The following is a 27211-nucleotide window of genomic DNA, read 5'->3' as shown; positions in this document are numbered from 1 at the left end:
AGGCGGGCTGGGCTGAAAACCACAATGCCAAGTAAAATCAACCATTATCTGAAGCATTCTGCAAGGCTTATCCACAATGGACAGGCCTAAACACTACAGCCTCTTTGGGTATTTCCTTGCTTTTCTAGATTAGGTCCAACAATGTCAACTCAGAATACTATTTTTAAGCAAACATCAAGGGCTATTTTAAAAACTCACTGTTTATTTCATTTGACAATTTCCTCACTAAACTTTCTGAAATCTTTAATAGACCCCAACTTTTTCACTGGACAGTTGTTTTAATTACTGAAGTTGCATATGTAGCAAAGCAGTAAGAAACTCTTTATGAGTGCCCAATGTGAAATGGATTTTCAGTCAGGCATAAGACTTTTCTGCATAGGCTTTTACCAGCAAGTCATCTTTGAAAATTCATTTTATCCCTCTCTATGTGTATGTATGCACTGAATCATGGAAAAAAAAAGTTTTAAAATATCAACTGGTAGGACCATAATTTGTGGACTATTTATTTTTAAATTCTCTGTTTTGAACAAAAGACCAAAAGGTTTGGACCTGTAATGAGGGGGTAAGGAAGACTCAAAATGGTTTTTGGAACAGAATAACTTCAACCTGCAACTGCCACTAACCAAGGACAAAAATAGTGTACATGCCTTAAATTAGCAAATGGGTCAGCTTAAAATACTGATTTTTGCATGTTACAGGAGTGACCATATTTTAAAAGCTGCAAGCTCTTTTTGTTGCCAGCCAAATTGAATTGATAAGCCTGGCTGCCCTCTTCAATGCCAGGCTTCACTGCTTTTAACCAGATTGGCACTGCTTTAGCACTTACAACAAACTTTTCTGTCCTCTCAGATATCCTGCTTTGACACTTTCTTTTAAAAGAGCTAATGAGATGTATGTGCCTTCTTTGGGAAATCTGAGGAAACTTTGAGAGAACGCTGCAGTCAGCAGACTTAAAACCTCAGTGCCTTCAATCAATCAATGGTATTTATTGAGTGCTTCCTGGGTGCAGAGCACTGTACTAAACGCTTGGGAGAGTACAATATAACAGACTTGGTAGACACGTTCCCTGCCCTCAGCCAGCTTACAGTCAAGAGGGGGAAACAGACTGTAATATAAACAAATATAATTGCTGTGGAACTTGAATAAAAGATGCACTGTTACTTATCAAGAAGTCATTTGCACAGTTGAGAAGTAAAAAAAAAAAGTCAGCCTAGTCAAACGTGTTCATTTGCCCACTACTCCCTCCCCAAATCTCACAATTTTCCCTCCTCGCAGGCTCCACTTCTTAACTGTTCACCACCCTCATCTTGTCCGCCTCCTACTCCTGGCTCACGCCTTGGCCTGAAATATCTTTTCCACCCAAATCCACCAGATCTCAGCCTCCCCACCTTCAAAACCTTCCTAAAAATCCTCTGAAGAGTCCTCCTCCACTAATGCCCAACTAGGTCCTATCATCCACAAATCTTTCTAAACCTTAAAGATCTCTAACATCTCTAAATTTGGCCTCTAATACACTTTTAAGGACCTAATGCCCAGGAATTGACCTAAATCCTTCTTAAACCTTATTGCCATGTTCTTCAGCTCTAAATTCAGCTTTAAGGCTGTTTCATTATACTCCATGAGAATGAGGATGATCTCTATTATAGCTAGTCATTCCGTAGCCTAAACATTTCCTAAGTGTTGAAGAGCAACAATGAAAAGGAGTGCTTATTAAGGTCATGGGTTCCAATCCTGACTCCGCCATTTGCTTGCTTTGTGACCTTGGACAAGTCACTTTACTGTGACCTCAACTGTAAAACAGGGAATGGAGACTGGGGTTCCTCGTGAAACAGGGACCGCGTCCATCCTGATTTGCTTGTATCCACCCCAATGCTTAGTAAAGGGCCTGGCACACATAAGTGCTTAACAAATATCATTATTATTATTATTATTAAACTCACCTATCAATGCTCAGTAGACGAACCTTATTACCACCACCTTTTCGGTAGAGATCAGAGTTCTGCAGATACTGTGGCAGGGAAAGTGTCTACTAACTCTGTTGTATTGTACCCTCCCAAGTGCTTAAGTACAGGGCTCTACATACACTGAGCACTCAATATTCATGCACTCATTCAATCGTATTTATTGAGGGCTTACTGTGTGCAAAGCACTGTACTAAGTGCTTGGGAGAGTACAATAGAACAATAAACAGATGCTTTCCCTGCCCAGAGCGAGTCAATAAATACCACTGATATTGATACACTGATGCTCACGGTGCTGCATGGCCCTCAACGTGTTCTAAATCTGCAGAGGGCAGATACTGAATTGTACTTTCCAAGCACTTAGAACAGTGCTCTGCACACAGTAAGCGCTCAGTGAATACGATCGAATGAACGAGGAGTTTTTGTTCGATACGGAGACTGGAGACTTTTGAGGTGGGGGTGGTGTGACACGTCCTGAACGTTTCTGTAGAAAGATAATCTGCAGGGAAGAGCATAGCTCCCAGGGACAGTTTTTTGGTGTGTTTGCTTGTTTTAATGGTATTTGTTAAGCACTTACTATGCATCAAGCATTGTTCTAAGCACTGGGGTGGATACAAATCAGGCCGGGCACAGTTCTGCAGTCCCGTGTCCCACCTGAAGCGTGAAGGTCATGGGCTCTAATCCCGGCTCTGCTCCTTGTCTGCTGTGTGACCTTGGGCAAGTCACTTCAAGTCTTTGGGCCTCAGTTACCTCATCAGTAAAATGGGGATTGAGACTGTGAGTCTCACGTGAGACAGGGACTGTGTCCAACCCGATTTGCTCACATCCACCCCAGCGCTCAGCACAGTGCCCGGCACACAGTCAGGGCTTAACGAGTACCACGATTACTATTATTATCATTATTATTAAGGAGCTCACGGTCTTAGTAAGAGGGAGAAGGCAAGCGGTGGAGCCGAGATCAGAACTCAGGTCATCTGGGTTTATCCACTAGACCATGCTGCACATTTTGTCCTTTTCCTCTGAGCGAATGTAGGAAGCTCTGCTCCTGTGGCATCCAGGGAATTCGGGGGACCCAGAACAGAAGAGAGTTCAACAATGGATCAAAACCAACATCTGGCCCCTTGAGACTGCTGCAGTCACCTCCAATCTTACAAAGAAAATTTTCAGATTCAACACGATGATGGTTTGTATCATTACATGATCCCCCAATACAAAGGCCTGATGTGACTATGCAAACTGTGTGCTAATTTCATTTGTGAAACATAAAAATGCCAAGGGGGCAGATGTATTAGAATTCACATTTACCACTTACCGAGCTAGTCATTAAATTTATTAGTATAACATTTTGAAGGGCTTGAAATTCTCCACTCATGAAGAGTAATGGGGTTTAAGAAAAATAAAAGGTCAGACTTCCTTCTGGAGTTACTTACAACCGTATTTTTGGTGTAAACAGCATACTAAGGGCACTATTACCTAGCTCCTTGCGGTTTATTTTTCTTTGCATTAATTTTTTAAAAAGCCTTATTGACACGGGTTCTAATCCCGGCCTTGTCTGCTGTGTGACCTTGGGCAAGTCACTTAACTTCTTTATGCCTCAGTCACCTCACTTGTCAAATGGAGAGTAAGACTGTACGCTCCATGTGGGAAAGGGACTGTGTCGGACCCGATTTTCTTGTATCTACTCCAGCGCCTAGAACAGTGACGGGCACTTAGTAAGCGCTTCACAAATAGCATTAAAAAAATAATGCCTATAAACCTTTTTTTGCCCCAAATATGAAAATAATCTTTCATTCATTCATTGAATCGTACTTATTGAGTGTTTACTGTATGCACAGCACTGTACTAAGCGCGTGGGAGAGTACAATATAACAATACACAGACAGATTCCCTGCCCACAACAAGTTTGCAGTATGGAGGAATTCTACGTATCAGTAGCAGACTTTTACTGAGGCAGAGTGTCCACCTGCCCCAGAAGAGACACCAAGCTGACCTCGCATGGTCAGAAACATGTTTCTGAGGTGGGAAAGAACACACACCCTTCCATGCACACATATTGTACCTGCCTTCTGCACACGTGTATAATGATATGCACAGCCCAAAGGGAGTATTGCTGAAGGAGGAGGAGGGATGATGAAGGGCATGGAGCCAATGAGCCCGTGCCAAAAACAATCTAACCCTGTGTTCTCTGGCTCACATTCTCCAGCTGCCTCCCCTCATACACAGCCTTATTCTCAACACACGGATTGTAGGTTGGGGGGAGCATCCTACCGCCAGCTGCTACCGAGCAGCCAGGAGCGCAGTTCCCAGGGTCCATTAGACAGTCCTCCTTCTGCCTGTCCACAAGCCTCGTGGAAAGGGAAAATCTAGCAGGAGAAGCACGAGAAACTCATCTCTTCCTCCGTGCCCAGGGAACGCAGATTCCGGTAAATGAGGGAGACTCATTTCCTAAATGGAAGAATCTCACTCTCAGTACAATGTGCTGCATTGTAGGCACTCAGTAAATAACACTACTATCATATCTCCCCACTCACTACAACGGTGCCATCTTTGAAATTCGATGGCATGTCCTCAATATTCTACACCATATATGTGTCAACATGTCTACATGTCTACACCATATATGCATTCTCTGCTTGTAGAACTCAGTCAGTAGAGCAATAGACCTGGGAACTTTACCATTCTTCATGACTCTACTAATGGTGGCGTCTCCACTAAGAACTGGACTGTAGGCCAATTAGCCATTTTTGGTGAAGATCAATGAATTGTTGCCGACTCGGATTCCCTCTTTGCCTGGAATGATGGAGCCACTGAAACTATTCAGTGATGCTATGCAAGTGTGACTGAGCCCAAATACAGCTATTTTACAGATGAGGTAACTGAGGCCCAGAGAAGTGATGTGACTTCCCCAAGGTCACACAGCAGACACGTGGCGGAGCCAGGATTGGGACCCATGACCTTCTGACGCCCAGGCCGGTGCTCTATCCACGAGACCATGCTGCTTCTCATTGTACTTGAATCCGTCACACTGTGGTTGAAGCCCAATGTTTTTGCATTTTCCTCAGGGAAGATGGGAAATAGCTGGTCCTCACCCTTTGAGTAATGTCTATTCAGAGACTTTAGGTTGCCTGTCATTCTAATCTTCTCCAAGATAAATCACCCCTTGGCTTTTCCCCATAAGTCTTTTTTCCAACCCTTAAATCAGTTTGAAAGTTTCTCACAACGTTTGCTTTAAACATGATCTCCCTGGCTGGAGAGCAGGTACACAAGAATCTCTCTCCATCTTACACATTCACATCTCAAAAGTAAGCGGGGAGGAATAGGATCATAAAAACTTCATCTTAAGTTTGTCCTTTCAGTAGCAACTTCTGTTTTGCTTTCCCACCTAATATGCTTTCTTTATCCTTTTCTTATTCCCACTATATTTCCAGACCATTTTGCTGTTTCTCGTAGGACATGATGCAAATCAATCAATGATATTTATTGAGCGCCTACTGTGTGCAGAGCCCTATACTAAGTGCTTGGGCGAGTACAACATAACAGAGTTGGTAGCCATGTTCCCTACTTACAACCAACTTAGCTTTTCCCCCTTCAGGACTCTACTTATTTGTACTGTGTTTTGATAGTCTGGCCTAGTTTCCACGTTGGGAAACTTCTTTTCTCACGCTTCAGGTCCTTATGCAGTATTTTATTTGGTCAACTAGGTTTCCTCCTCCTTTCCTCCTACATGAGAATGTTTAACGCCTGCATCATTAATGTGTTTCCCTACGGAAATAAGATTTCTCTTGGATAACAATGATGGTGTTTTAAGTCCTTACTACATGCCAAAACATTAAGCCCTGGAACAGACACAATATAATCCGATCAGACACCATTCCTATCCCAGATGGGGCTTGAAGACTATGAGGGAGGGAGGACAGCTATTTTATCCCCATTTTACAGATGGGGAAAGTAAGAAGTGACATGGCAGAGTCAGAAACAGAACCTGGGACTCCTGTCTTCCAGTCTCCGAATGTCACCCTGAGTAAGGACTACTTTTGTCCATTAGATTCCCTTTCATGTTTCAAACCGTAATTTTCCATTTAAAAAGTTATCGCTGAAACTGGTTCTTAACCGCTCAGTTCGCCCTACTAATAAAATGAGTTTTGACGAATGCATGTGTTTTGGATAGGATGTGATGGCAAAATTTGGAGCTGTTTTTACAAAAAATACATGTCTGGATGCAGTTCTACGTGATGTTAGAAACAATGGTTTATGTGGAAGCACACAACATTGGACATTGGGTGAGTATTAAAACATTAGTTTTCCTTGACAGGGGGTTCTGTAAGAACTGACTGTATTTCAGCCAAATTTTCAAACATTCTATATTCCACTTTTAATGGATCCTAAGACTCTTTTCCAAGTTTTATTCCCTCAGCTATTTTAATACTTCTACTCAACAACTAAATGTCAGATTTTGTCATAGGAATTCACAGCTTCTTTGCATATTGCCTTATTAACCCAATATGAATTTTATGCAGTATTTTAAATGGAAGGAGAAAATGGACTCTTTCTACACTGTATATATGGTTACTCTTCAAGAGTTTTCATTATATGAACAAAACATATCCTAATAATATGGCCTATAAGAGTCTACTTGGGTAATGTAAATGAAGAAACTTATCTTAGTTAAATGACTTCAAAAGATAGTTGGTTTCACTTTAGTTTACTTCCTTTTCTTTCTCAAATCAACATTTAGATATTTTTATAAAATAGGGCTCTTGGTTTACCAGAGGACAAACACCTTCCATTTGTCACCAAAACCAACTTGAACGTTGAACATTCCTACCAACAGGTAGAAACGCTCAGTACAATGCTCTGCACACAAATGCTCAATAAATACCACTGATGATGAGAATAGGTACTCACCAGCTAAAGTAGAGAGATAACAATTAACCCATTTTCCTTACTGAATATGACATTCTTGAGTAACATCAACAAAGGACACCAGAAGTCTTAAATTAAGAGTTAAGTTTAATCAATATTAAATGCTGATTATGCAGAGAAACAAAATAAAGCACAAAATTTTGTGTGCATGTGAAGGGAAATTTGGAGAAATCCTAATAACTGGTAGCTGAAAGATATAACAAACTTTATCTGACTCACTGGCAAATATTATAAAATGCTACAGAACTCTAATAAATTCCTCAATAATAGTATATATAAAAACATTAAATTTTTTGGCCTATGAAAAACAATCTGCCTTACATAAAAAACAGAGACCAGAAAAATACAGCTAAGCAATGTGATTTCCAGGGAAAATAAAGAAGTCACATATTAGATTTTAGTAAAAATGAACCAGAATCACTAAGTGCCTATAATACAAAAACAGGTCAGTTCCTTAAAAGTTCCTTTCATTCTTACTCAGTCCCTAAGTATATAAATATTTTGGTGTATGTTGCCTCCAAACAAACTCACTTATTCTGAACAGGTTTTTGACTCAGTGTGAATTCAGTCTGAGGTGTTTTTAAAATTCTTAATGAGTTTACACTTATTAACTCGCGTCTCCATTTCTGAACTGGTGAAACCAGTGAAACAACAGAAAACAATGTGCAGTGTGATGTAGCGATCTTTAGATAATGCCTTGTAAAAGGAAATGTTTGAGAAGCTCGATTATGTCAAAAAAAAATGTCAAAAATCTTAATAAGCTTTGGACTACCATTGTCCATTGCGGTATGAGGAAAGTCTGAAGAAAGCCTATGCTTAATTTGTTATTTAAAACACAAAACACACGTACTCTCATCCCAAAAGAATTTTCATAAAGGCTGTATAATCAAAGCTTCCTCCTTTAATCTCTTACCAATGTCTTCCTATTGGATTATTATTTCATTAAATAAGACCAGCGAATTCATAAGTAGGTTTCTCTCCCTTCCCCCATTCATGTTGTTTAGCTCAGCACAATAATCTTACCTAATTTTGTAGTCCAAAAAACCAGAAAGATGATCATCAATAACAACCTAAGTTTAACATCATTTTTCACGGTCACGCAATTCTCAGAGCCCTTAATAAAAGCCCACGGAACGAGACCACCCAAATGGTTAAACGTCTAATCAAAGCTGGAAGAAAAACAAAACGACATAAAGCAGTTAAAAAATACTTCCTTCATTACACACCTTCTCTGTTTAGCTCTTTGTTTCTCCTGTAAACCATACTGGAATCCTTCTGTGGAAGCGGTTGCCTTTTGGCTGCAAAATAGGCTACACTGTCAGACGCTGAGGGCTCCAGATGTCTGCAGTGGTTGAAACAAAATGTTCAGCTTTGGGTGCATAGTCAACCTCTCTCTGTGCAAGACATTTTTCACAAAGGCGGCAGAGTAAGAGTGCACATAGCAACAGCACTCCCAGCTGATTGGATGGAGGGCGTGCTTAAACCCTTCACTGCTCGCTAGGCTACTACAGTTTCCTGTCTATTTGGCAGCACTATCGTGTTTTCTTTTCTCCTCTTGTGAACTCAGCTGTGTTTGGGCAACTTGAGAGGAAAGAACAGAAAAACAACAAGTACAGAGTAGCAGGAGCCACTAAAACTGATACCTTGTGTTGTTATTATTAACCAATTAGAAAGGGGACATTCTGAAACGGCTCTCCATCAGTGCACGCATTAAAGCTTAAGGCAAAGAAGGGAGGGGAGATCAACTTGGTATATGCAGCATAAAAATTACACTTCATACCTCAAGCAATGCACCGTGTACAAAGTGGAAGACTTAAAAATGGAATGTTAAAACTATTTGAATCCAATCTGATGAAGTAAGAAAACCCTATCACTTCACATCTCTTTAAGGCTGAGTTTTATTTTTTAAAAATAATAATCTTTGAAATTCCTGCAAAACCACAAAAGGCCATTTTTTTAAAAAAAAAAACCTGCTCCTGGGAAAAGCAACAAGTGTGAAATTGAAGTACCTAAGCTTGATGTTCAGAAATAGTATCCTGCTTTTGCACAATGCCTTTTTCCGTAAGAACTCAAACAAAATTTGGATTACAGTATTACTGTACTTATGAAAACATAATCACCTCTCATCCCCTGCCAATGAGAGTGCTTCTTATTACATAACCAAAGTTCTGATCTGTGTGAAAGTTCAAGGCCCCCCTCAAAAAAAACAAGAGTTTATATCACGATGCAGCTCAATCAAGTCCTTTGATGTTCTTATTTACATCTATCAGTTAACCAATCCACAATTTAGTGCAATTCTACAGTAAGAGCAATCCTGGAAGTTAGGCCTAAGAACAAATTTTGTTCTACTAAGCAAATTTTCATATTACCTGGGAAGCACAAAGGTTAAATAGACTTAGAACTATTGCAATTCCTCTTAACAGTTTGTCCTAAGGACACCCAACCTTGAATATTTATATCTTTTTCAACTACTTGAATCGCCTGAAGAATACGTTTGCTTTTCACATGATTTATTCCTCAGTCACAATCAAATAAGGACTTTATTACCCACGGCTTGGCATAATTTTAAAAGGTAGGCCATACTCAGAGTACTTTTACAATTCTGTTGTACTGTACTTTCCTAAACGCTTAGTACAGTTCTCTGCTCAGCACTCAGTAAACACCACTGATTGACTAATTTTAAGACAGTACAACCTACTTAGATGTCAACAGTCTCCTTACATAACAAAAAAATCTAAACTTGGCTCACTGCACTGGCACCTCCAACAGATCTTTTCTTTTCACTGAAGAAATAATAATAAACAATCATTGCTTCTTTAAATACACGTCACCCTGAACAATTTCATTAAAGGGCATTCTCACTAAGGTATTTAGGTTAATATTTAGTCTTATTCAATCTATTCTTATTCACAGCCAGTCTCTGAAGATGCAATGGTGGGGGTTTGGGGGGCTGGAAATCAGTGTTGGAAAACAAGTCTGGCCCTCAGGAAACCTCAAAAGGTTCTGAGCATCATCACACATTCTTAATATCGACATCTGGAGCTACTGCCCACTGATGATTATGCCCAGGAGCCTCACAACTAACACCCCAAAATCATTACAGAGCACTTTGCAGAGTTCCACAGGGCTACAAATTGACCATAAACCGATGGAGAATGAGTGCATCAGGGAAACACCACACACAGCCCCAAATTTTCACTAGCACAACGGCTGAAAGTTGCCACAAATTCTGCTGCTTTCTGTCCAGCGATGCACTGAGAGACCTTTGAGGATGACAGGCAGAGTGCCATGCCTGAAGCTCTGGAACAAAATCAGTCCCCATTGCGTTGAAGTTACGCTCTCTTCCACACAGCCTCACAGGATGGGACTTGTGAGAACGAATGAATGACAGAAGGATACCCCAACAGCTGCTAGAGCTGAAGTTGGGCAACCAAAAACTAAGGGGTATAGAGGAAAATGTTTTAAGGGCGCAATGGAACGAGACCTCGGAAAGAATATTCTGCATCTCTGCTGAAAACTGTGAATACGAATGAATGAATGAATGAATGAATGAATGAGAGCGCGGTGGCAGAAAGACATGTCAATCAAGAAAGGAACAGCTCTCCCAGAGTGGAAACTTCTGGAGGATTGTGAGGCAACGGGGGCAAAGGCGAAAGCAACACCAGGCACTCTCAAGGCGAGTGTCGTTGCCAGAAATAATGGGAGGGCCGACCATCCTAAAACACAAGTGCTCCTCACACAGTAAGCACTCAATAAATACGATTGAATGAATGAACTGCTCCGGACACGGCTAGGTTCTTTCTAAGCAGAGGTTTAAAGCGGCGAAGAGAAGAAGAGCCAAAAGAAACACCAGGAAGCAACAGACAGAAAGTGACATCAACCAAGAATGGCCAGTCTATCTTAGTTTACGGGATGAATGGGATGCTGGTTACAGAGCATCCACAAATAGCAATTACCAGTAGCAACATCATTTCAGAGACTTGGCCTGTTCCGATGGAAAGAGCATAGGACTGAGAATCAGGGGGCCTGATACTGACCTAATCCCAGCTCTCCTTCTCAACCAGAAGAGCAAGTCACTTTAGCCTCAGTTTCCTCATCTGTAAAATGAGGGACAGATACCTGCATGGAACAGCGACTCACTGCGTTGATCTCGCAGCAACTGATCTGTCTATATTTACCCCAGTGCTTAGCACAGTACTTTGAGACATAGGGAGAGCTTAATAAATACCGAAATTATTATGGTGCAACGAAATGGTGCTATGGCTATTCAATACTCAAGGTAAAATCACTTCATGACCTTAATTGATTTGGGCACAAAGATCTGGTGAACACTCTTTGTCTTCAGAAGGATTTGGCCTACCCTGATTCCAAGAATATGGTTTGTTTACACAACCAAAAATCATAGGGACAAGAAGAAAATGTTCTAGTCTATTTTGGGCTTCCTTCATACTACATTGTCAAAATGGACTAGGACAAGGGCTATTTATAGTCTAAGCCTACTAGGCAAGAACTTTACGCTTCATACAGTGTCTATCTAGCATGCTGCTAGCATTCAGTAAATGTCTAATATCTAATTAAAATAGTTTTTAATAACATGTTTTATCATCCTGTTTTAGTCATGTAAACATCATAGCATATTCTTCCATCATCTATTCCTCTTCATTTTTCAACCAGCTGTGTCTAACTGTTAATTTTATTTTTTGAAAGCAGTCCTAGGTGGGGGTCTGCTTTGGGGGAGGGTGATTTACAAGCATTTACAATCTTAGGCACCTAGTGTTTAACAAATACAATAAGAACAATAACAGCCTTAGTTGTATTTGTAATATTATTACTAAGACAACAGAAAAACTCCCGCAAATAGTCCCTCCGACTAGGCTATTTTTTGTTTGGAAAAAAGGTTTAAATTACTCTAGGCTTTCTAAATTCCTTACGGAATGATGTTTTTGTATATTTCTTTGTGTACTGTATTAACTTTTCGTGGCAATATGATTTCTATTCTGCCATAATGTGTTTTCACTATGTATTTTGGCTAGATCATTTAGGAAACGTTCTTCTGGCATACTATAATGAGGTTTTGCAAGAACCCCCCCCTCATGTTATAGGAGAACTGAATAGTCACTGATGAGGCTACATTTCCGATCTGCAATTGATTGACTACACAACTTGGGCAACTTTGGTTAAAACAGGACCTCCATCCTAGCTCCAACTTATAATGTTGTTCCTGTTAAAGAATAGGTTTCGACTTGCATTTTAAGATGCAGTATTGAGAAACCGATTGTGTCATAAATCTGCGGACTGTGTGTAATCTGGCACCAGAGGCTCAGATACCATGTGCCAAGCGGGGCCTGTGCAAAGTTCTGTCACACAATGTAACTAGAGGCTCCTGCCAGCAAGCGAATTAGGTTACTGGTGCTTATTCTCCCCTGAAGCCAAATTTGCAACTGGTTTCAAAGGAATATGGTAAGAGACTAGAAGGAGGCTCTTCTCCCTTTTGAAGCCTGAGCAATGGAAAGCCTTCCTAAATTTGAGAGAGAACTCAACTTGACTACTTAAAATAAGAACCCAAATGATGATTTCTTGCTTTCCAAAAGTCACCTGACAGAAGTAGAAAGTGTGCCGATTTTAGAAAAAATGTGAAAAGTGTAGCGAGGGAAATCGATGGAAGCTAAGGAACTAAATTAATTGTATTTTAAATTTTCATGATTATTCATTCGTTCATTCAATCATATTTATTGAGAGCTTACTGTGTGCAGAGCACTGTCCTAAGCGCTTGATCGAATCTAAAGATTTGTGTAATTACAATAACACATTCCTCATAAATTAAATTATTCCTCTGACATGTGTGACAGTCTATTGGAGTTGTTTAATCTCACAGCTTATACTACTAGGAACTCATTGATTACCTACATGAAGTCTAATTATGGCTTAAAAGAATTGTAGTTATTATAGTCACTCCCCATTACTTGTAATCAAAAAAAGCTGCCACAACTTGGCATGGGTTAAAACTAGTTCTTAATTTGCTATAAAGTAAGATGGTCACTCGGTATACTCATGGCCCATTCTGGTAATTAATAATGTATATTTTAATCCTCCAACTATTTCATGGAACCAGGGTCTGCAATGGTAGACCAAGGACTAATAACTACTGAGGTAAAGAAAAATTAGTTCGCCCTCATCCTCCACCAGTAAAATTTCAAAATCTAAGTTTCTGTGACAATTTCAAAGTGTATTTAATTTAAAATGATAAGAAATACTATTTAGCATTTAAAGCTTTTCTACTAAAATCCCAAAGTGCTTTTCACACAAATAATGCTGATTTAAGGGATTTAAGACACTTGTCCTAATTTCACTAATTTCACCTAGACTGTAAGCTTCACGTGGGTAGGGAATATGTCCACCAACTGTTGTACTCTCCCAAGTGGTTAAGTATAGTGATCATCATCATCAATCGTATTTATTGAGCGCTTACTATGTGCAGAGCACTGTACTAAGCGCTTGGGAAGTACAAATTGGCAACATATAGAGACAGTCCCTACCCAACAGTGGGCTCACAGTCACAGCTCACAGTCTGTGTGATCTGCACACAGTAAAGTTTCAATAAATACCACTGATTGATTTCACTCTCCATGGGACTGCACAAAATGAAGCAGAGAGGTGTCAGTCACATTCAATATAGATATTTGGGCTAGAACAACGCTAGCTAACTAGGGAATGTTTGTTTAGAAAGACTAGTCTGCTTGACTAGGGTGCAGTGCTGGGAGAAACGGTTGCTCACACAACAGTGCACAACACAACTAATATGGTGTGCGTGTTCCCTAGTGCAGGCCTCCGTGAGTGTATCTGCTTACCCTGTTGAACGTAGCCAAACCACATAATTCAGACCAACAACCCTACTTTGAAGCCTGAACCATCAACAAGGGGGCAGGGTTTTTTAAAAAAACACAGAGATACTGTTTTACACACACATCCCACAGTTATCCTTAAATTTAGGAGTCTTAGAAAGACCAAAGTAGTCCTCGCTTGCCAGCCCCATTCCCAGAGTTTTGGCACTCGGCTAAGTCTTTCGTTGTGGAGATTTGGGGCAGAAAAAAGCCAATATTTTCTACTACAAATAAATCCCAACAGAAACGCTCACATTATGCGGGCCTGCTCAATTTGGTGCAATCGTTTCTAAAACAACACTCATCTCATTTCATAAACTATGTGTTTATTCTAAACAAGCACTCCTTATTGAAAACTTTTTAATTTGGTTGCATGGAAAATATTTTCCATGAACTTTCTGTGGGGTGCAGCTGGGGTTTAATTACCAATCTCAGTTTTATTTTAAGGGTAGAATGAAACAGATGAAGCAAGGTGACAGAGCCTAGAGCTTCATGAGATCATGCAAACTAGTGGGCTGGTTAGAAAAAAAGTTATAATGCAGAAATCCTAGGCAGTCCAATGTCCTTAAACACTTAAAATATTTCACAGCATGTATCCATAAAGTTATATACTCATTGGGGAGGTTAAGAAAGTTATTTGTAAATGAGGTTAGGAAACAAGTCTTCCTTTTCTTAAAAAATGTAGTTTACTAAACCTCATTGTTTTGTATCCGATTACAAAATTTAGGAAGATAATCGATCAATGGTATTTACTGAGCTCTATGTGCAGACCACTGTACTAAGCACTTGGGAGAGTACAATCCAACAGAATTAGTGGATCGCTCCCTGCCCGTAACAAGCTTATGGTCTATAAATGTATAATTTGTAATTTAAAGATATGTACTCAATGTCTCAGAAACTCAATATTTGAGTTATTTAAAATGCTCTGCAACCACCATCCTTCCCGGCTTCCCTCTGATCTTCTAAAATAAACACATATTATTTTAAGAGGATTACCCTACTATAAGAACCTGCTTTTTCCGCAGTAAAAGACTGCTTTGTATCAATTTCTCATTTACAAAAGTGGCATTCCAAATCCACTGTGAAGGAACAAAGTTTTTTGTACTAAAAACTTGATTAAAAAACTATTCAAGTCAATGACCTCCCCATAAACAGTGTATTCCAATCTTTGAACTTTGAGCTACTGCCTAGCAATATTAACTTGTGTTCCGTGTCTTATTGGCCCTAATGGCCATTACAAAATAAAACCACCAAGGCAGCCAGATGCTCTGGGCTTGCTCACCAGTGAGAACTGAGGAGACCAGTAAGCAGCATGCACAGAACATCATACACTATTTTGGGGTTTCTCTGCCCTGTCTTCCAGTTGGTACATCTATGTCCTTGGATCTGTAACCTCTGGGCATTTGATATTCGCCCTACCGTCCACCCCACAGCCCTTATGTAGACATCTATAAATTATACATTATAAGTTATATGCTTATATTAATGTTTGTTTCCCTCTCGAGGCTTGCATGCTCGCTGTGGGCAGAGAATGTGTCTGCCAACTCCGTTCTACTGTGCTCTCCCAAGCTGTAGTATGGTACTCTGCATATAGTAAGCACTCAGTACTGTTGATGATGATGATGACCTAAAAGCAAGGCAGGTGCTCCTGGGGCACGAAAGCTCCAGATATCTGGCCTGGAACACCCTCCTTCTTCATATCTGATACACAATTACTCTCCCACCTTCAAAGGCTTATTGAAGTCACGTCTCCTCCAAGAGGCTTTCCCTAAACTCTCATTTCCTCTTCTCCCACTCCCTTCTGCATCACCGTGATTTGCACCCTTTATTCACCCGTTCCTCAGCCCCACAGTATTTATAATAATAATAATAATGATGGTATTTGTTAAGCACTTACTATGTGCCAAGCACTTTTCTAAGTGCTGGAAAAGATACAAGGTTATCAAGTTGTCCCACTTGGGGCTCACAGTCTTAATCCCCATTTTACAGATGAGGTAACTGAGGCTCAGAAGGGTTAAGTGACTTAAAAGTCACACAGCTGATAAGTGGCGGAGCCGGGATTAGAACCCATGACCTCTGATTCCCAAGCCCGTGCTCTTTCCACGAAGCCACGCCACTTATGTGCTTGTTGTGGACATGGAATGTGCCTACCAACTCTTGTTATATTATACTTTCCCAAGCACATGATACACTTCTCTGTACACAGTACACAATGAATACAACTGATTGACTGGTATGTAAGAGTAGGGTGAAGCAAAGAAGGTGTTGCAACCTTCTTTAACCATTTTGATCCCGTTCACACATTCCTCTCTTTCTCCATGTCCACTTTGATCTTTGGGGACTTCTATATCCACATAGATGTTCCTGATGGCCCCTTTGCTTCCCACCTATCAATCCTCAACTCCACTGAACTCCTGCTCCACCTGACCTTCCCCACTAACCAACTTGGACACACACTCGGTAGCCTCATCTCTAGCCACTGCATAATCTCTACCCTCACCAACTCTGAAATCCCTCTTTCTGACCACAAGCTTTCATTCATTCACTCAATTGTATTTATTGAGCGCTTACTGTGTGCACAGCACTGTACTAAGCACTTGGAAAGTACAATTCGGTAACAGATAGAGACAACCCCTACCCAACAATGGGCTCACAGTCTAGAAGGGGGAGACAGACAACAAAACAAAACATGTAAATAGGCATCAAAAGCATCAAAATAGATGAATAGAATTATAGATACATACACATCATTAATAAACAGAATAATAAATACGTACAAATATATACAAGTGCTATGGGGCGGGGAAGAGGGTAGAGCATAGGTAGGGAGTAGGGACGATGGGGAGGGGAGGAGGAGCAGAGGAAAAGGGGGGCTCAGTCTGGGAAGACCTCCTGGAGGAGGCGAGCTCTCTGTCGGGCTTTGAAGTGGGGAAGAGAGCTAGCTTGGTGGATGTGAGGAGGGAGGACGTGGGCCAGGGGTTGATAGTGGGACAGGCAAGAATGAGGCACAGTGAAGGGTGGAGGGTGCGGGCTGGGCTGTAGAAGGAGAGAAGGGAGATGAGGTAGGATGGGGCGAGGTGATGGAGAGCTTTGAAGCTGAGGGTGAGGAGTTTTTGCTTCACGTGAAGGTTGATAGGCAATCCCTGCAGATGTTTGAGGAGCGGGGTGGCAGGCCCAGAGCGTTTCTGTAGAAAGACAATCCAGTGAAATATAGATTGAAGCGGGGAGAGACAGGAGGTTGTGAGGTCAGAGAAGATGCTGATGCAGTAATCCAGTTGGGATAGGAGGAGTGATTGCACCAACAAGGTAGCGGTTTGGATGGAGAGGAAAGGGAGGATCTTGGCAATGTTCTGAGGGAGAGACTGGCAGGTTTTGGTGACAGATTGGATGTGTGGGGTGAATGAAAGAGCGGAGTCAAGGATGACACCACGGTTGAGGGCTTGTGAGACGAAGGATGGTAGTGCTGTCTACAGTGATGGGAAAGTCAGGGAGAGGGCAGGGTTTGGGAGGGAAGATAAGGAGGTCAGTCTGTGCTATTCCCTCACAGAGACTTCCAATCTCTTGACCTCATCCAACACTCCCAATTCATCACACCCCACTTAGCCTCCATACCCAATCTACCCATGCTTGATGAACAAATAGATATTCTCAACACCGCCCCTCTACTGAACTCAACCCACTCGCTCCCCTATCCCTTCGTCACTCTAATACCACTAACCAGGCTTGGCTGTTCATTCTCAGTCTCGTATGCAGGCTCTTCCTCTGCCTTCCATCCCCTAACTGTGGGGGTCCCTCATGGTTCAGTTCTCAGTCCCCTTCTATTCTCCATCTACACTCATTCCCTTTGAGAACTCTTTTGCTCCCATGGCTTCAACTACCGTCTCTATGTGGATGATACCCAAATCTACACCTCCTCCCCCCGATCTCTCTCCCTCTCTCCAGGTTCGCATCTCCTCCTGCCTTCAAGACATTTCTACTTGGATGTCCTCCCTCCCGTCACCTCAAGCTTAACACGTCCAAAACAGAACTAATCTTCCCACCCAAACCCTGTCCTCTCCTGGACTTTCCCCATCGCTGCAGACGGCACCACCAGCCTTCCTGTCTCACAAGCCCATAATCTTGGCATTAGCCTTGACACTTCTCTCTCATTCAACCCACATATTCAATCCGTCACCAAATCCCGTCAGTCCCACCTTCACATCGCTAAAATCTGCCCTTACCTCTCCATCCAAACTGCTACGTTAATACAATCATTCTTCCTATTCCATCAGCCTCCTTGCTAATCTCCAAACCTCCTGCTTTTCTCCATTCCAGTCCATACTTCACTCTGCTGCCCAGATCACCTTTTTACAGAAAAATTCAGGACATGTCACCCTCCTCCTCAAAAATCCAGGAATTTTAATCCTTGGTGGTGTCTGTACCATAAAGCACTTTTTCTGAGCACGATCTATCCTGAGGTCTCCCCAGAAATCCTGGCATCAACATGTCTGTCTGACTAATGGAGAGCATTTGGGGTTTCTTCAACCGGTCCCCAAAACTGCCCCTTTTGAATCTCCAAGGCCATCCCCATGGTCCAGGTTGGCAGCAGGCTGTGGGAGGGAGCACAAAGCTGCCTGTGCCCACAGCCAGCTTTGTAATAACAATAGTAATTACTAGGGTACTTGTTAAGTGCTTAATATATGCCACACACTGGACTAGGCGCTGGGGTAAATACAAGCAGGCCAGGTTGGATACAGTCCCTGTCCCACATGAGGCTCACAGTCTCATTCCCCATTTTACAGATGAGGTAACCGAGTCACAGAGAAGTGAAGTGACTTGTCCACGGTCAGACAGCAGACAAGTGGCAGAACCAGGATTAGAATCCATGACCTTCCGATTCCCAGGCCCATGCTGTATCCACAGCGCTATGCTACAATTCTATTTATTCTGATGATTGACACCTGTCTACATGTTTTGTTTTGTTGTCTGTCTCCCCCTTCTAGACTGTGAGCCCGTTGTTGGGTAGGGACCGTCTCTATGTGTTGCCAACTTGGACTTCCCAAGCGCTTAGTACAGTGCTCTACACACAGTAAGCGCTCAATAAATATGATTGAATGAATATTGAAATCCTTCCTTGTGCAGAGACTATGCATTTGAGAGAGTACGATAGATCCCTGCCCTCAAGCAACTCACAGTCTAATAGGGGAAACAGACAATAATTTACAGGAAAAAAGAAAAAAGGAAGTGTTCTAAAATGTGCAAAGATTCAGTAGTGCAATGGGAAGCTGTAAATATAAAAAGTGCTGGGCTAGTATCTCTTATGTCTCCCTCTCAAAACATAAACTCCTCGTGGGTGGGGACTGTGTTTCTTACATCTATTATGTTCTCTCCAAAACTTACTCCGGTGCTTCTCACTTGGTATTCTTTCAATAAATACCCCTGATTAATTGCTTTTTATTTTTAATTTTTTTATTGGCAACTTAAATACTCATTTGCTACAATAATGCCTATCTTCTCACTTTCTGAAATAAGGCTCAAATTTAAATTCAGTTGCACAGGTGCCACATAGTTTAACAGAGAAATGGAGAAACTTCGTTCATTTATAGTATAGCACGGTAATGGGGTAATAGTGATCACAGATTCTAAATCTAATTCACCAGTCATTTTTTGCAATTGTTTATGTCAACCCAACCTTTTTATTTTGACACAGAAGTGTTTAAATTCAGGGATCCCATGATCAACCCTTCCTATTTTTCCCCCTTTTCCCCCCTCACGACTGCAGCACTTCCAAAGTCATCTTGGTTTCTCCGTAAAGCAGGAAAGATTATTACATTATAACAACAATAATGGCATTTATTAAGCGCTTACTATGTGCAAAACACTGTTCTAAGCGCTGGGGAGGCTACAAGGTGATCAGGTTGTCCCACATGGGGCTCACAGTCTTAATCCCCATTTTACAGATGAGGTAACTGAGGCACAGAGAAGTTAAGTGACTTGCCCAAAGTCACATAGCTGACAATTGGCAGAGCTGGGATTCGAATCCATGACCTCTGACTCCAAAGCCCGTGCTCTTTCCATTGAGCCACACTGGTTCTCTAACCTAACATCTAACCTGCCATACACCTAACGTTTGTTCCTTAAACAACTGAGATTTGATGTCTTCCAACACATTAAATCTAAGTTTCTCTATTTGAAAAGACAATACTTTGGAGATGTCAGAAAAATCTTAATTAGGTTGTCTTTCATTAAATATATGGACTGTTAAAAAAACAAACTTCCCATTTTGTCCTGCCCACAACTGCTTCACAGGGAACAGGCCATTTACTTGAATGTAAAAGCTAAAACTTGAGTCGACTCTAAATGAATCCAAATTTAAATTTAAGGATTTAAATACAGTTTTCAAAGTCCAAAAGCAATCCATTTGGGAAATCTTTTTTGTGGTCAGATTGAAGAAAAGTGAACATTTTGCCCTGAACATCTGCACAGAAAAGAGAAATCCACTTTTCCAATAATCCTTCCTTGCACGAGTCCCAAGATTCTCCTTTTAATGATCTTTTTTTCCTCCTTTTTCAAATAAATGATAATGCTCATTAGTAGTAGCCCCTGGCCTTACAGTAACAACATTTGCAGAACAGTTGCAATTTTTCTGGGGGAAAAAAAAGATTTTCAAAAGCCTGTATCAGTAAATGCAAAATACCTCAGTATGTTGTTTTTTCAAATGTAATTTGCACCCTACAAGATACATACTGCAACAAAGGAACCGATGCTGTGTGACTCATATGAACAGAGCACCCCAGAACTGAGCTGGTCTCAGTGATGACCCAGTCATGTACATAAGACAGAGCACTTAAAAAAATAATAATAATAATGGTGGAAGAAAAAGGCCAAGTTTAGTAAAAACGACTGAGCTAAAGAAAAATATTTGATGACAGATGGCAAGTTTTTCAAGGACAGGGTCTGTCATTTACTTCTCTTTTATGTTTCTAAATACTCTGCACAACATTTAACGGATTAGGTGGAATAATTTTCACTGATCTACAATATTATCAAATCTTTCGCTGAACAAGGCACTTACTATGTTTCACTGTATTAAACACTTGAGAGAGTACAATAAAATAGAGTTAGTAAACCCGTTCCCCACCCACAATGATAGAGGAGGGGATGGACATTAATATAAAGCAAAGATATGTACATAAATGCTGTGGGGCTGAAGGAGGGGTGACTATCAAGTGACCAAAGAATACAGAACCAAGTGTAAAAGGAAGGCAAAGTTGTGTGCTCTGCAAATTTTGAGTTAGATTAATAATGTACTACACATTTTTTAAAAAATTGCATATTGTATAATTTGATTAGGAGTAGCAAACTAATAAGACCACGCACCCCGCCATGGGAATTTTGGAGTAATTTGACTCCTTTCCTCTTACTAGTTAGATGGGAGAACAACTCTTTTAACCTTTTCTGTATTAGAAAGTCAGGAGACACACCAATTATAGAACCATTTGGCAGCAACAGGTCTAGGAAAACCTATCAGGGAAACTAGATAAGAGCCCAATAAGGCCAGCCTTTGACATGCTGGTGGCAAAGTATAACCAGAGGGAGCCTATCCTTTTTCTTTTTCAAAGGTATCCAATCACCCCCTTTCATTTGCTCTGACTACTGGAGTTGCCCAACTGCCCTTCAAACTTTTCGGTCTGAAATATTTCAGTTGGATGATTTAGTATTATTTCATCTTTTAAGCAGAAGCTTAAAATCCAGCTCTCTTGTGTTCCTTCAACGCACACTGTAGGGTTTGCTTGGAGTGGAATTCAGGTCCCTGCTCTTAAGCCTACCTTCTTAAAGGTTTTAGTTTCAGTTCTCAATGAAGGTAATTTCCATTTGTTAATAATAACATGGTACCTTATCAGAAGGTCAGCTCCTCTAATGCTTTAATAATAACAGTATTTCTTAAGAATTTACAATGTCCAAGCATCATACTAACCACTGAGGTAGATCAATCAATATCTATTGACTGCTTACTGTGTTCAGAGCACTGTACTGAGCCCTTGGGAGACAGCACAACAGAGCTGGAATACACATTCCCTGCCCACACTAACTCTCAGTGCAGAGGGGGCGATTCAAGATAAATCAGGTTGGATGCAATCTCTGTCCCACATGGGGCTCATAGTGAAGGAGAACTGGTATTTAATCCTCAATTTACAGATGAAAAAACTGAGACAAAGAGAAGTTAAGTAACCTGCCCAAGGTCACACAGCAGACTACTTCCTTCCTCAAGGCGACTTTATTTTCTTCTTTCTCCCTGGCCTGACATTTTTGTTGCACTTTGCAACTTGCAACCACAAACAATTCATTATTGGCAGGTGTACCATCAGTTTTATCATGCGTATCCTGATTGTTCTCCATTCTTTCCTTTCCACTCTTCTCCCCACCATTTCTTCCCTCTACCTTAATAGCTCCGCAGTATGTAATGGGGTTGTGACTATATAGCCCATTGACTATTTCCTCAAGACATGCATGGCTTGCTAAGAATCTTTTGGAAGATCAATCAGTGGTATTTATTGACTGCTTTACTGTGTGCAGAACACTGTACTAAGCGCTGGGGAGTGTACCACGATGTCTGTAAACTCTTGCACATTTCAAAATTGATGTTCTAACTTATTTCTAGATCTATATTCCCACGCCGAAAGCTTCCACTCATGACCAACTCGATGGTATCTATCAGTTTACTGAACAGAGACCGATCTCTGTGAGGTCCCATGACAATAACATTTATATTGTTGAAATAATAAAATTAAAATGACAACTGGTAGCGCTATGGAAATATGAATTGCCAGTGCTCTTAAGCACCTTTTCGGATTTTGAAGTTTCTCCAATTTGGATGTCGGCCCAGTACACTAAAGGCGCAGGTATTCTATATATTTGGCTCTTGGCGGTTGAAGATTCGCATGAATTCTTTACTGTTCACATTCACCAAACTAAACAGGTGATTGTACACTTGACTGGTTGCTATCCTGTGGGGCTGTGGCTGCAGAGCACACAGCACACATAAACCCTCATACTGTTATTACCAATTCACGTTTGAATCCGTGTGCCTGATTTGAACCTTAGGGTCGCACTGAAGACCAACGCCAAAGGATCAACTGAATAACATGACAGCTCGATGGGTAAAATAGCCATGCGGTTTCTTTATTGGGGATCCAAAACACACTTCGTTTTGTTGGTGACTAAAGCATCGCTTAATATGTTCTATTTTAACAACGTCTGAAGATTGTGATCATGAAGTGTACTCGGAGCACTAGATATACAATTCTTGGCATATTCACAAGAAATCCTGAGATGAAATCTTGGAGAGGTAAATCCACAGCTTTAAGAGTGATGACTTTTGTATCTGTTGGTCTTCCTTAGCAAACTACATCAGTTCTTGTATTTGGGGTCTGTTATTACTAGCTTTAGAAAAAGAAAGTCAGATAAAACATTTTGAACTGCTCTACTTGATTCTACCTTAAAGTAAGTTAACAAAAAACCATGCAAATATTGACTTCGGTTTTATTTGCTTATTTATTTGGAGATGCAAGAATTGACCTTGATGATAGCTTTCAAATGTCAATGTTGTAATCCGACAACTAAACTGGCACCCAAATGAAACTCACTCAGGAATATCTAGGCCCTTTAAAGGCATACCACTACACAGCTGCATAAACTTACCTGTTTTAAAGTAAAAATAATAAAACCAAATAAATGAAAAACCCCATATTTTAAAGATTTTACCCGGGTTTTCCTATATCTTATTCAGTAAACAGAAGAGTCTCCCAATGTTAAGTTTCATTGAAAAAATAAAAAGACCTGAAATTGGTAGTCACATTACCAAATACTGTGTAGAACAATATTCACTGCCTAATATCTGAATTGTAAATAGCTACATCACAATCACTTTACAACCTCAAAGACGAGGTATATTTCGTAGACTTAAAACAGATCTTAAAAATAAAACCAAGATCAGAGCAGGAACTAATTCTGTATAGCTATAAATTACAAATGGCTTAAAAATTTTAGACATCTGAAAAAGCTAAACAAAAATATAAGGCTTGTTCCTAATTTGATTTCTTGGATTTTTGTTTTCAACAAAAGCAAAAATAGTATAGACTCCTGAATTCTATAAAGGTGGCCTCTGCCATCTTTCTCAACAAAATTAAAGATAAATTAAGAGGTTTCCAGGCCATTTCTATTTCTTGAAAAGTACTACATTATGTACAGGATAATTCCTAAAAATCCAGATTTAGAAATGAGGAAATAAATTTAACTCAAGGCACCCCCTCAACCCAACCTCCCTTCCAGCTTGTTATCTAAGAATCAGAGTTGTATACAGTCCTGGATATATAACAAAAGCAATTATTTGGCTTGTCCAGAAAGCATAAAAATAAGATAACAATATATGACAGGAAATTAAGAATGTAATATATTAATTTGGGCTTGATTTCCTCTCCTCCATTCCATCTCCCAAAAATCAATTCGTCAAGACTACATAAACCTTATCAAGGTTACAATCTGGGTCAAGAAGATTTACTTTAACAAATTGCCACACAACTTCATCACCTAAAATTTTTACAACAAAATGAACCCCGATCTGAAGTGACAATCTGCCCAATTCATTCGTTCGATCGTATTTATTGAGCGCTTACTGTGAGCACAGAGCACTGTACTAAGCGCTTGGGAAGTACAATTCAGCACTAAAGGGAGACAATCCCTACCCACATTGGGCTGACAGTCTGGAAGGGGGGAGACAGACATCAAAACAACTAAACAGGCATCAACAGCATCAATATCAATAGAATTATTGATCTATACTTGCAGCCCTGGATGGTGTGTCCACTTAATGTCACAATCGTCCCTGGCTTTCATTTTACACTTTCAATCGTTCCTTTAAAAAAAAGTCATGCTTAACCCCTCCATAAAACAACGACAACTAAAAAAAAAATCTTTATACAAGTATCCGATTAGGATTCGGGAAAAACACTTTACACAGGTATCAGATTAATTAGGATTCGGGCAAAAACACTCTATACAGGTATTAGGTTAATTAGGATTAGGGCAAAAAACACTCTATACAGGTATCAGGTTAATTAGGATTCGGGCAAAAAACACTCTATACAGGTATCATTAATTAGGATTTGGGCAAGAACACTCTATACAGGTATCATTAATTAGGATTCGGGCAAAAAACACTCTGTACAGGTATCAGATTAATTAGGATTCGGGCAAAAAACTCTGTACAGGTATCAGATTAATTAAAATTCGGGCAAAAAACTCTGTACAGGTATCAGATTAATTAAAATTCGGGCAAAACACTCTATACAGGTATCAGATTACTTGGGATTCGGGCAAAAACACTCTATACAGGTACCAGATATTCAGGCAAACACTCTATACGGGTATCAATTAGGATTCAGGCAAAAACACTCTATACAGGTATCAGATTAATTGGGATTCGGGCAAAAACACTCTATACAGGTATCAGATTAATTAGGATTCGGGCAAAAGCACTCTATAGAGGTATCAGATTAATTAGGATTCGGGCAAAACACTCTATACAGGTATCAGATTACTTGGGATTCGGGCAAAAACACTCTATACAGGTATCAGATTACTTGGGATTCGGGCAAAAACACTCTATACAGGTATCATTAATTAGGATTCGGGCAAAAACACTATACAGGTATCAGATTACTTGGGATTCGGGCAAAAACACTCTATACAGGTATCAGATTAATTAGGATTCGGACAAAAACACTCTATACAGGTATCAGATTAATTAGGATTCGGGCAAAAACACTCTATACAGGTATCAGATTACTTGGGATTCGGGCAAAAACACTCTATACAGGTATCAGACTGATTAGGATTCGGGCATAAACACTCTACACAAGTATCAGATTACTTGGGATTCGGGCAAAAACACTCTATACAGGTATCAGATATTCGGGCAAACCCACTCTATACGGGTATCAATTAGGATTCGGGCAAAAACACTCTTTACAGGTATCATATTAATTAGGATTCGGGCAAAAACACTATACAAGTATCAGATTACTTGGGATTCGGGCAAAAACACTCTATACAGGTATCAGATATTCGGGCAAACACTCTATACGGGTATCAATTAGGATTCGGGCAAAAACACTCTATACAGGTATCAGATTAATTGGGATTCGGGCAAAAACACTCTATACAGGTATCATTAATTAGGATTTGGGCAAGAACACTCTACACAGGTATCAGACTAATTAGGATTCGGGCAAAAACACTCTATACGGGTACCGATTAATTAGGATTCGGGCAAACACACTCTATACACACTCCATACAGGTATCAGACGAATTAGGATTCGGGAAAAAGCGAAAGGATTTACCTCTTTCTGGTCTCATTTTCACCCCAAACTTCCACCCAGGTCTCTCCTCGCCAGAAGCTCGGGAGTCCTCCCCTTTCTTCCGTAGGAATGCCGCCGTCGTCGCCGCTCCTGGTTCAATTCACAAGCGTTCAAAATGAAAGGAAAGCAAATTATGCTGCCCCACCAAATATATATATATATATATCAATATCTATATATAGATATATCTATAGATAGATATCTATATATAGATATAGATATATATAGATATATATCTCCCTAGCTGTCACAGGGAAACTAGGCCTCCACTGAGGTGACAGGAGAAGCAGCAGGTCCTGGGGAGGGAGCAAAAATCCGACCCCGTCTCTCCCTCTGAGTGTGTCCCTGTTTCTGGAATCGTGTCCCGGTTGGGCCCAGCGTCTCTGCGGCCCGAAGGACGGGAAAGGACGGGAAGAGACAAGAAATCACCACCAGAACAGGCCGACGGGGCCTGTAGGCCCGACAGGCTCAGCAATGGCCGGGCTCGACTCCGGTCGCCGTCCCTGCTGAGGAGGATACGGGGGGGGCTTTGCTGAGGAGAAGGAGCCGGTTGTTAAGGTGCTAAGCACTGCTGTAAGCGCTCAGCCCCGAGCTAGGGAGGGCAGGGCGGGGGGGGGGGGGGGGTCCCCTCAGCCTCACTGGAGCTCCCGCCAGGGCTCATGGCGCTTCTTCTCCTTGCCCTCTGCTGACTGGCCGACTGACGACCGCCTGACTGACTGCTGTCTGACTGACGGGCTGTCTGACTGTCCTCCTGAGGAGACGGGTGACACCCGCGGTCCCGGCCCCCCGCGCCCACCATCCCTCCCTCCCGCGGCGGCCCTGTCAAACCCCGTCACGTGACCCAACCCCGGCCGCGGCTCCCCCTCCCCCCACCACGGCCCGCTCGTGTCGTCACTTCCGGCGACCCGGGACGGGCGTTGCCACGGCAACGGGCCTGCTGAGGGGTTCCAGCCCTCACCGTCAGTCCTATGTATTGAGCGCTCACGGTGTGCGCTGGACTAAGCGCTCGGGAAGCACAAGATGGCAACGTAGTCATAATAGCGATG

At 41.1% G+C, this 27211-nt stretch overlaps 1 protein-coding gene across 3 annotated transcripts in view; it reads right to left on the bottom strand.

The window, feature by feature from the left end:
• The window catches only part of FAM214A (family with sequence similarity 214 member A), a 97546-nt gene extending 70604 nt beyond the window's left edge, over nucleotides 1–26942 (bottom strand). For 2 of the 3 annotated variants that reach the window (XR_005452150.1, XM_038750590.1), the window contains exons 1-2: nucleotides 26805–26942; nucleotides 26148–26255 (exon numbers count right to left, since the gene is read on the bottom strand). Coding sequence is in view for 2 of the 3 variants with exons in the window: in XM_038750590.1 (XP_038606518.1) it covers nucleotides 26148–26255; nucleotides 26805–26826 (130 nt within the window). In the remaining variant the exon portion in view is untranslated. Of the gene's footprint in view, nucleotides 1–8110; nucleotides 8287–26147; nucleotides 26256–26804 lie in introns of those variants that run through there. The other variant, XM_038750591.1, reaches the window with a different exon arrangement.
• Between the last annotated feature and the right edge of the window lie 269 nt (nucleotides 26943–27211).

The sequence above is a fragment of the Tachyglossus aculeatus genome, chromosome 8, assembly GCF_015852505.1.
Source record: "Tachyglossus aculeatus isolate mTacAcu1 chromosome 8, mTacAcu1.pri, whole genome shotgun sequence".
Classification (NCBI taxonomy): domain Eukaryota; kingdom Metazoa; phylum Chordata; class Mammalia; order Monotremata; family Tachyglossidae; genus Tachyglossus; species Tachyglossus aculeatus.
Note: the sequence above shows the minus strand (reverse complement) of the source record. Positions and strands in the feature narration are given on the sequence as shown.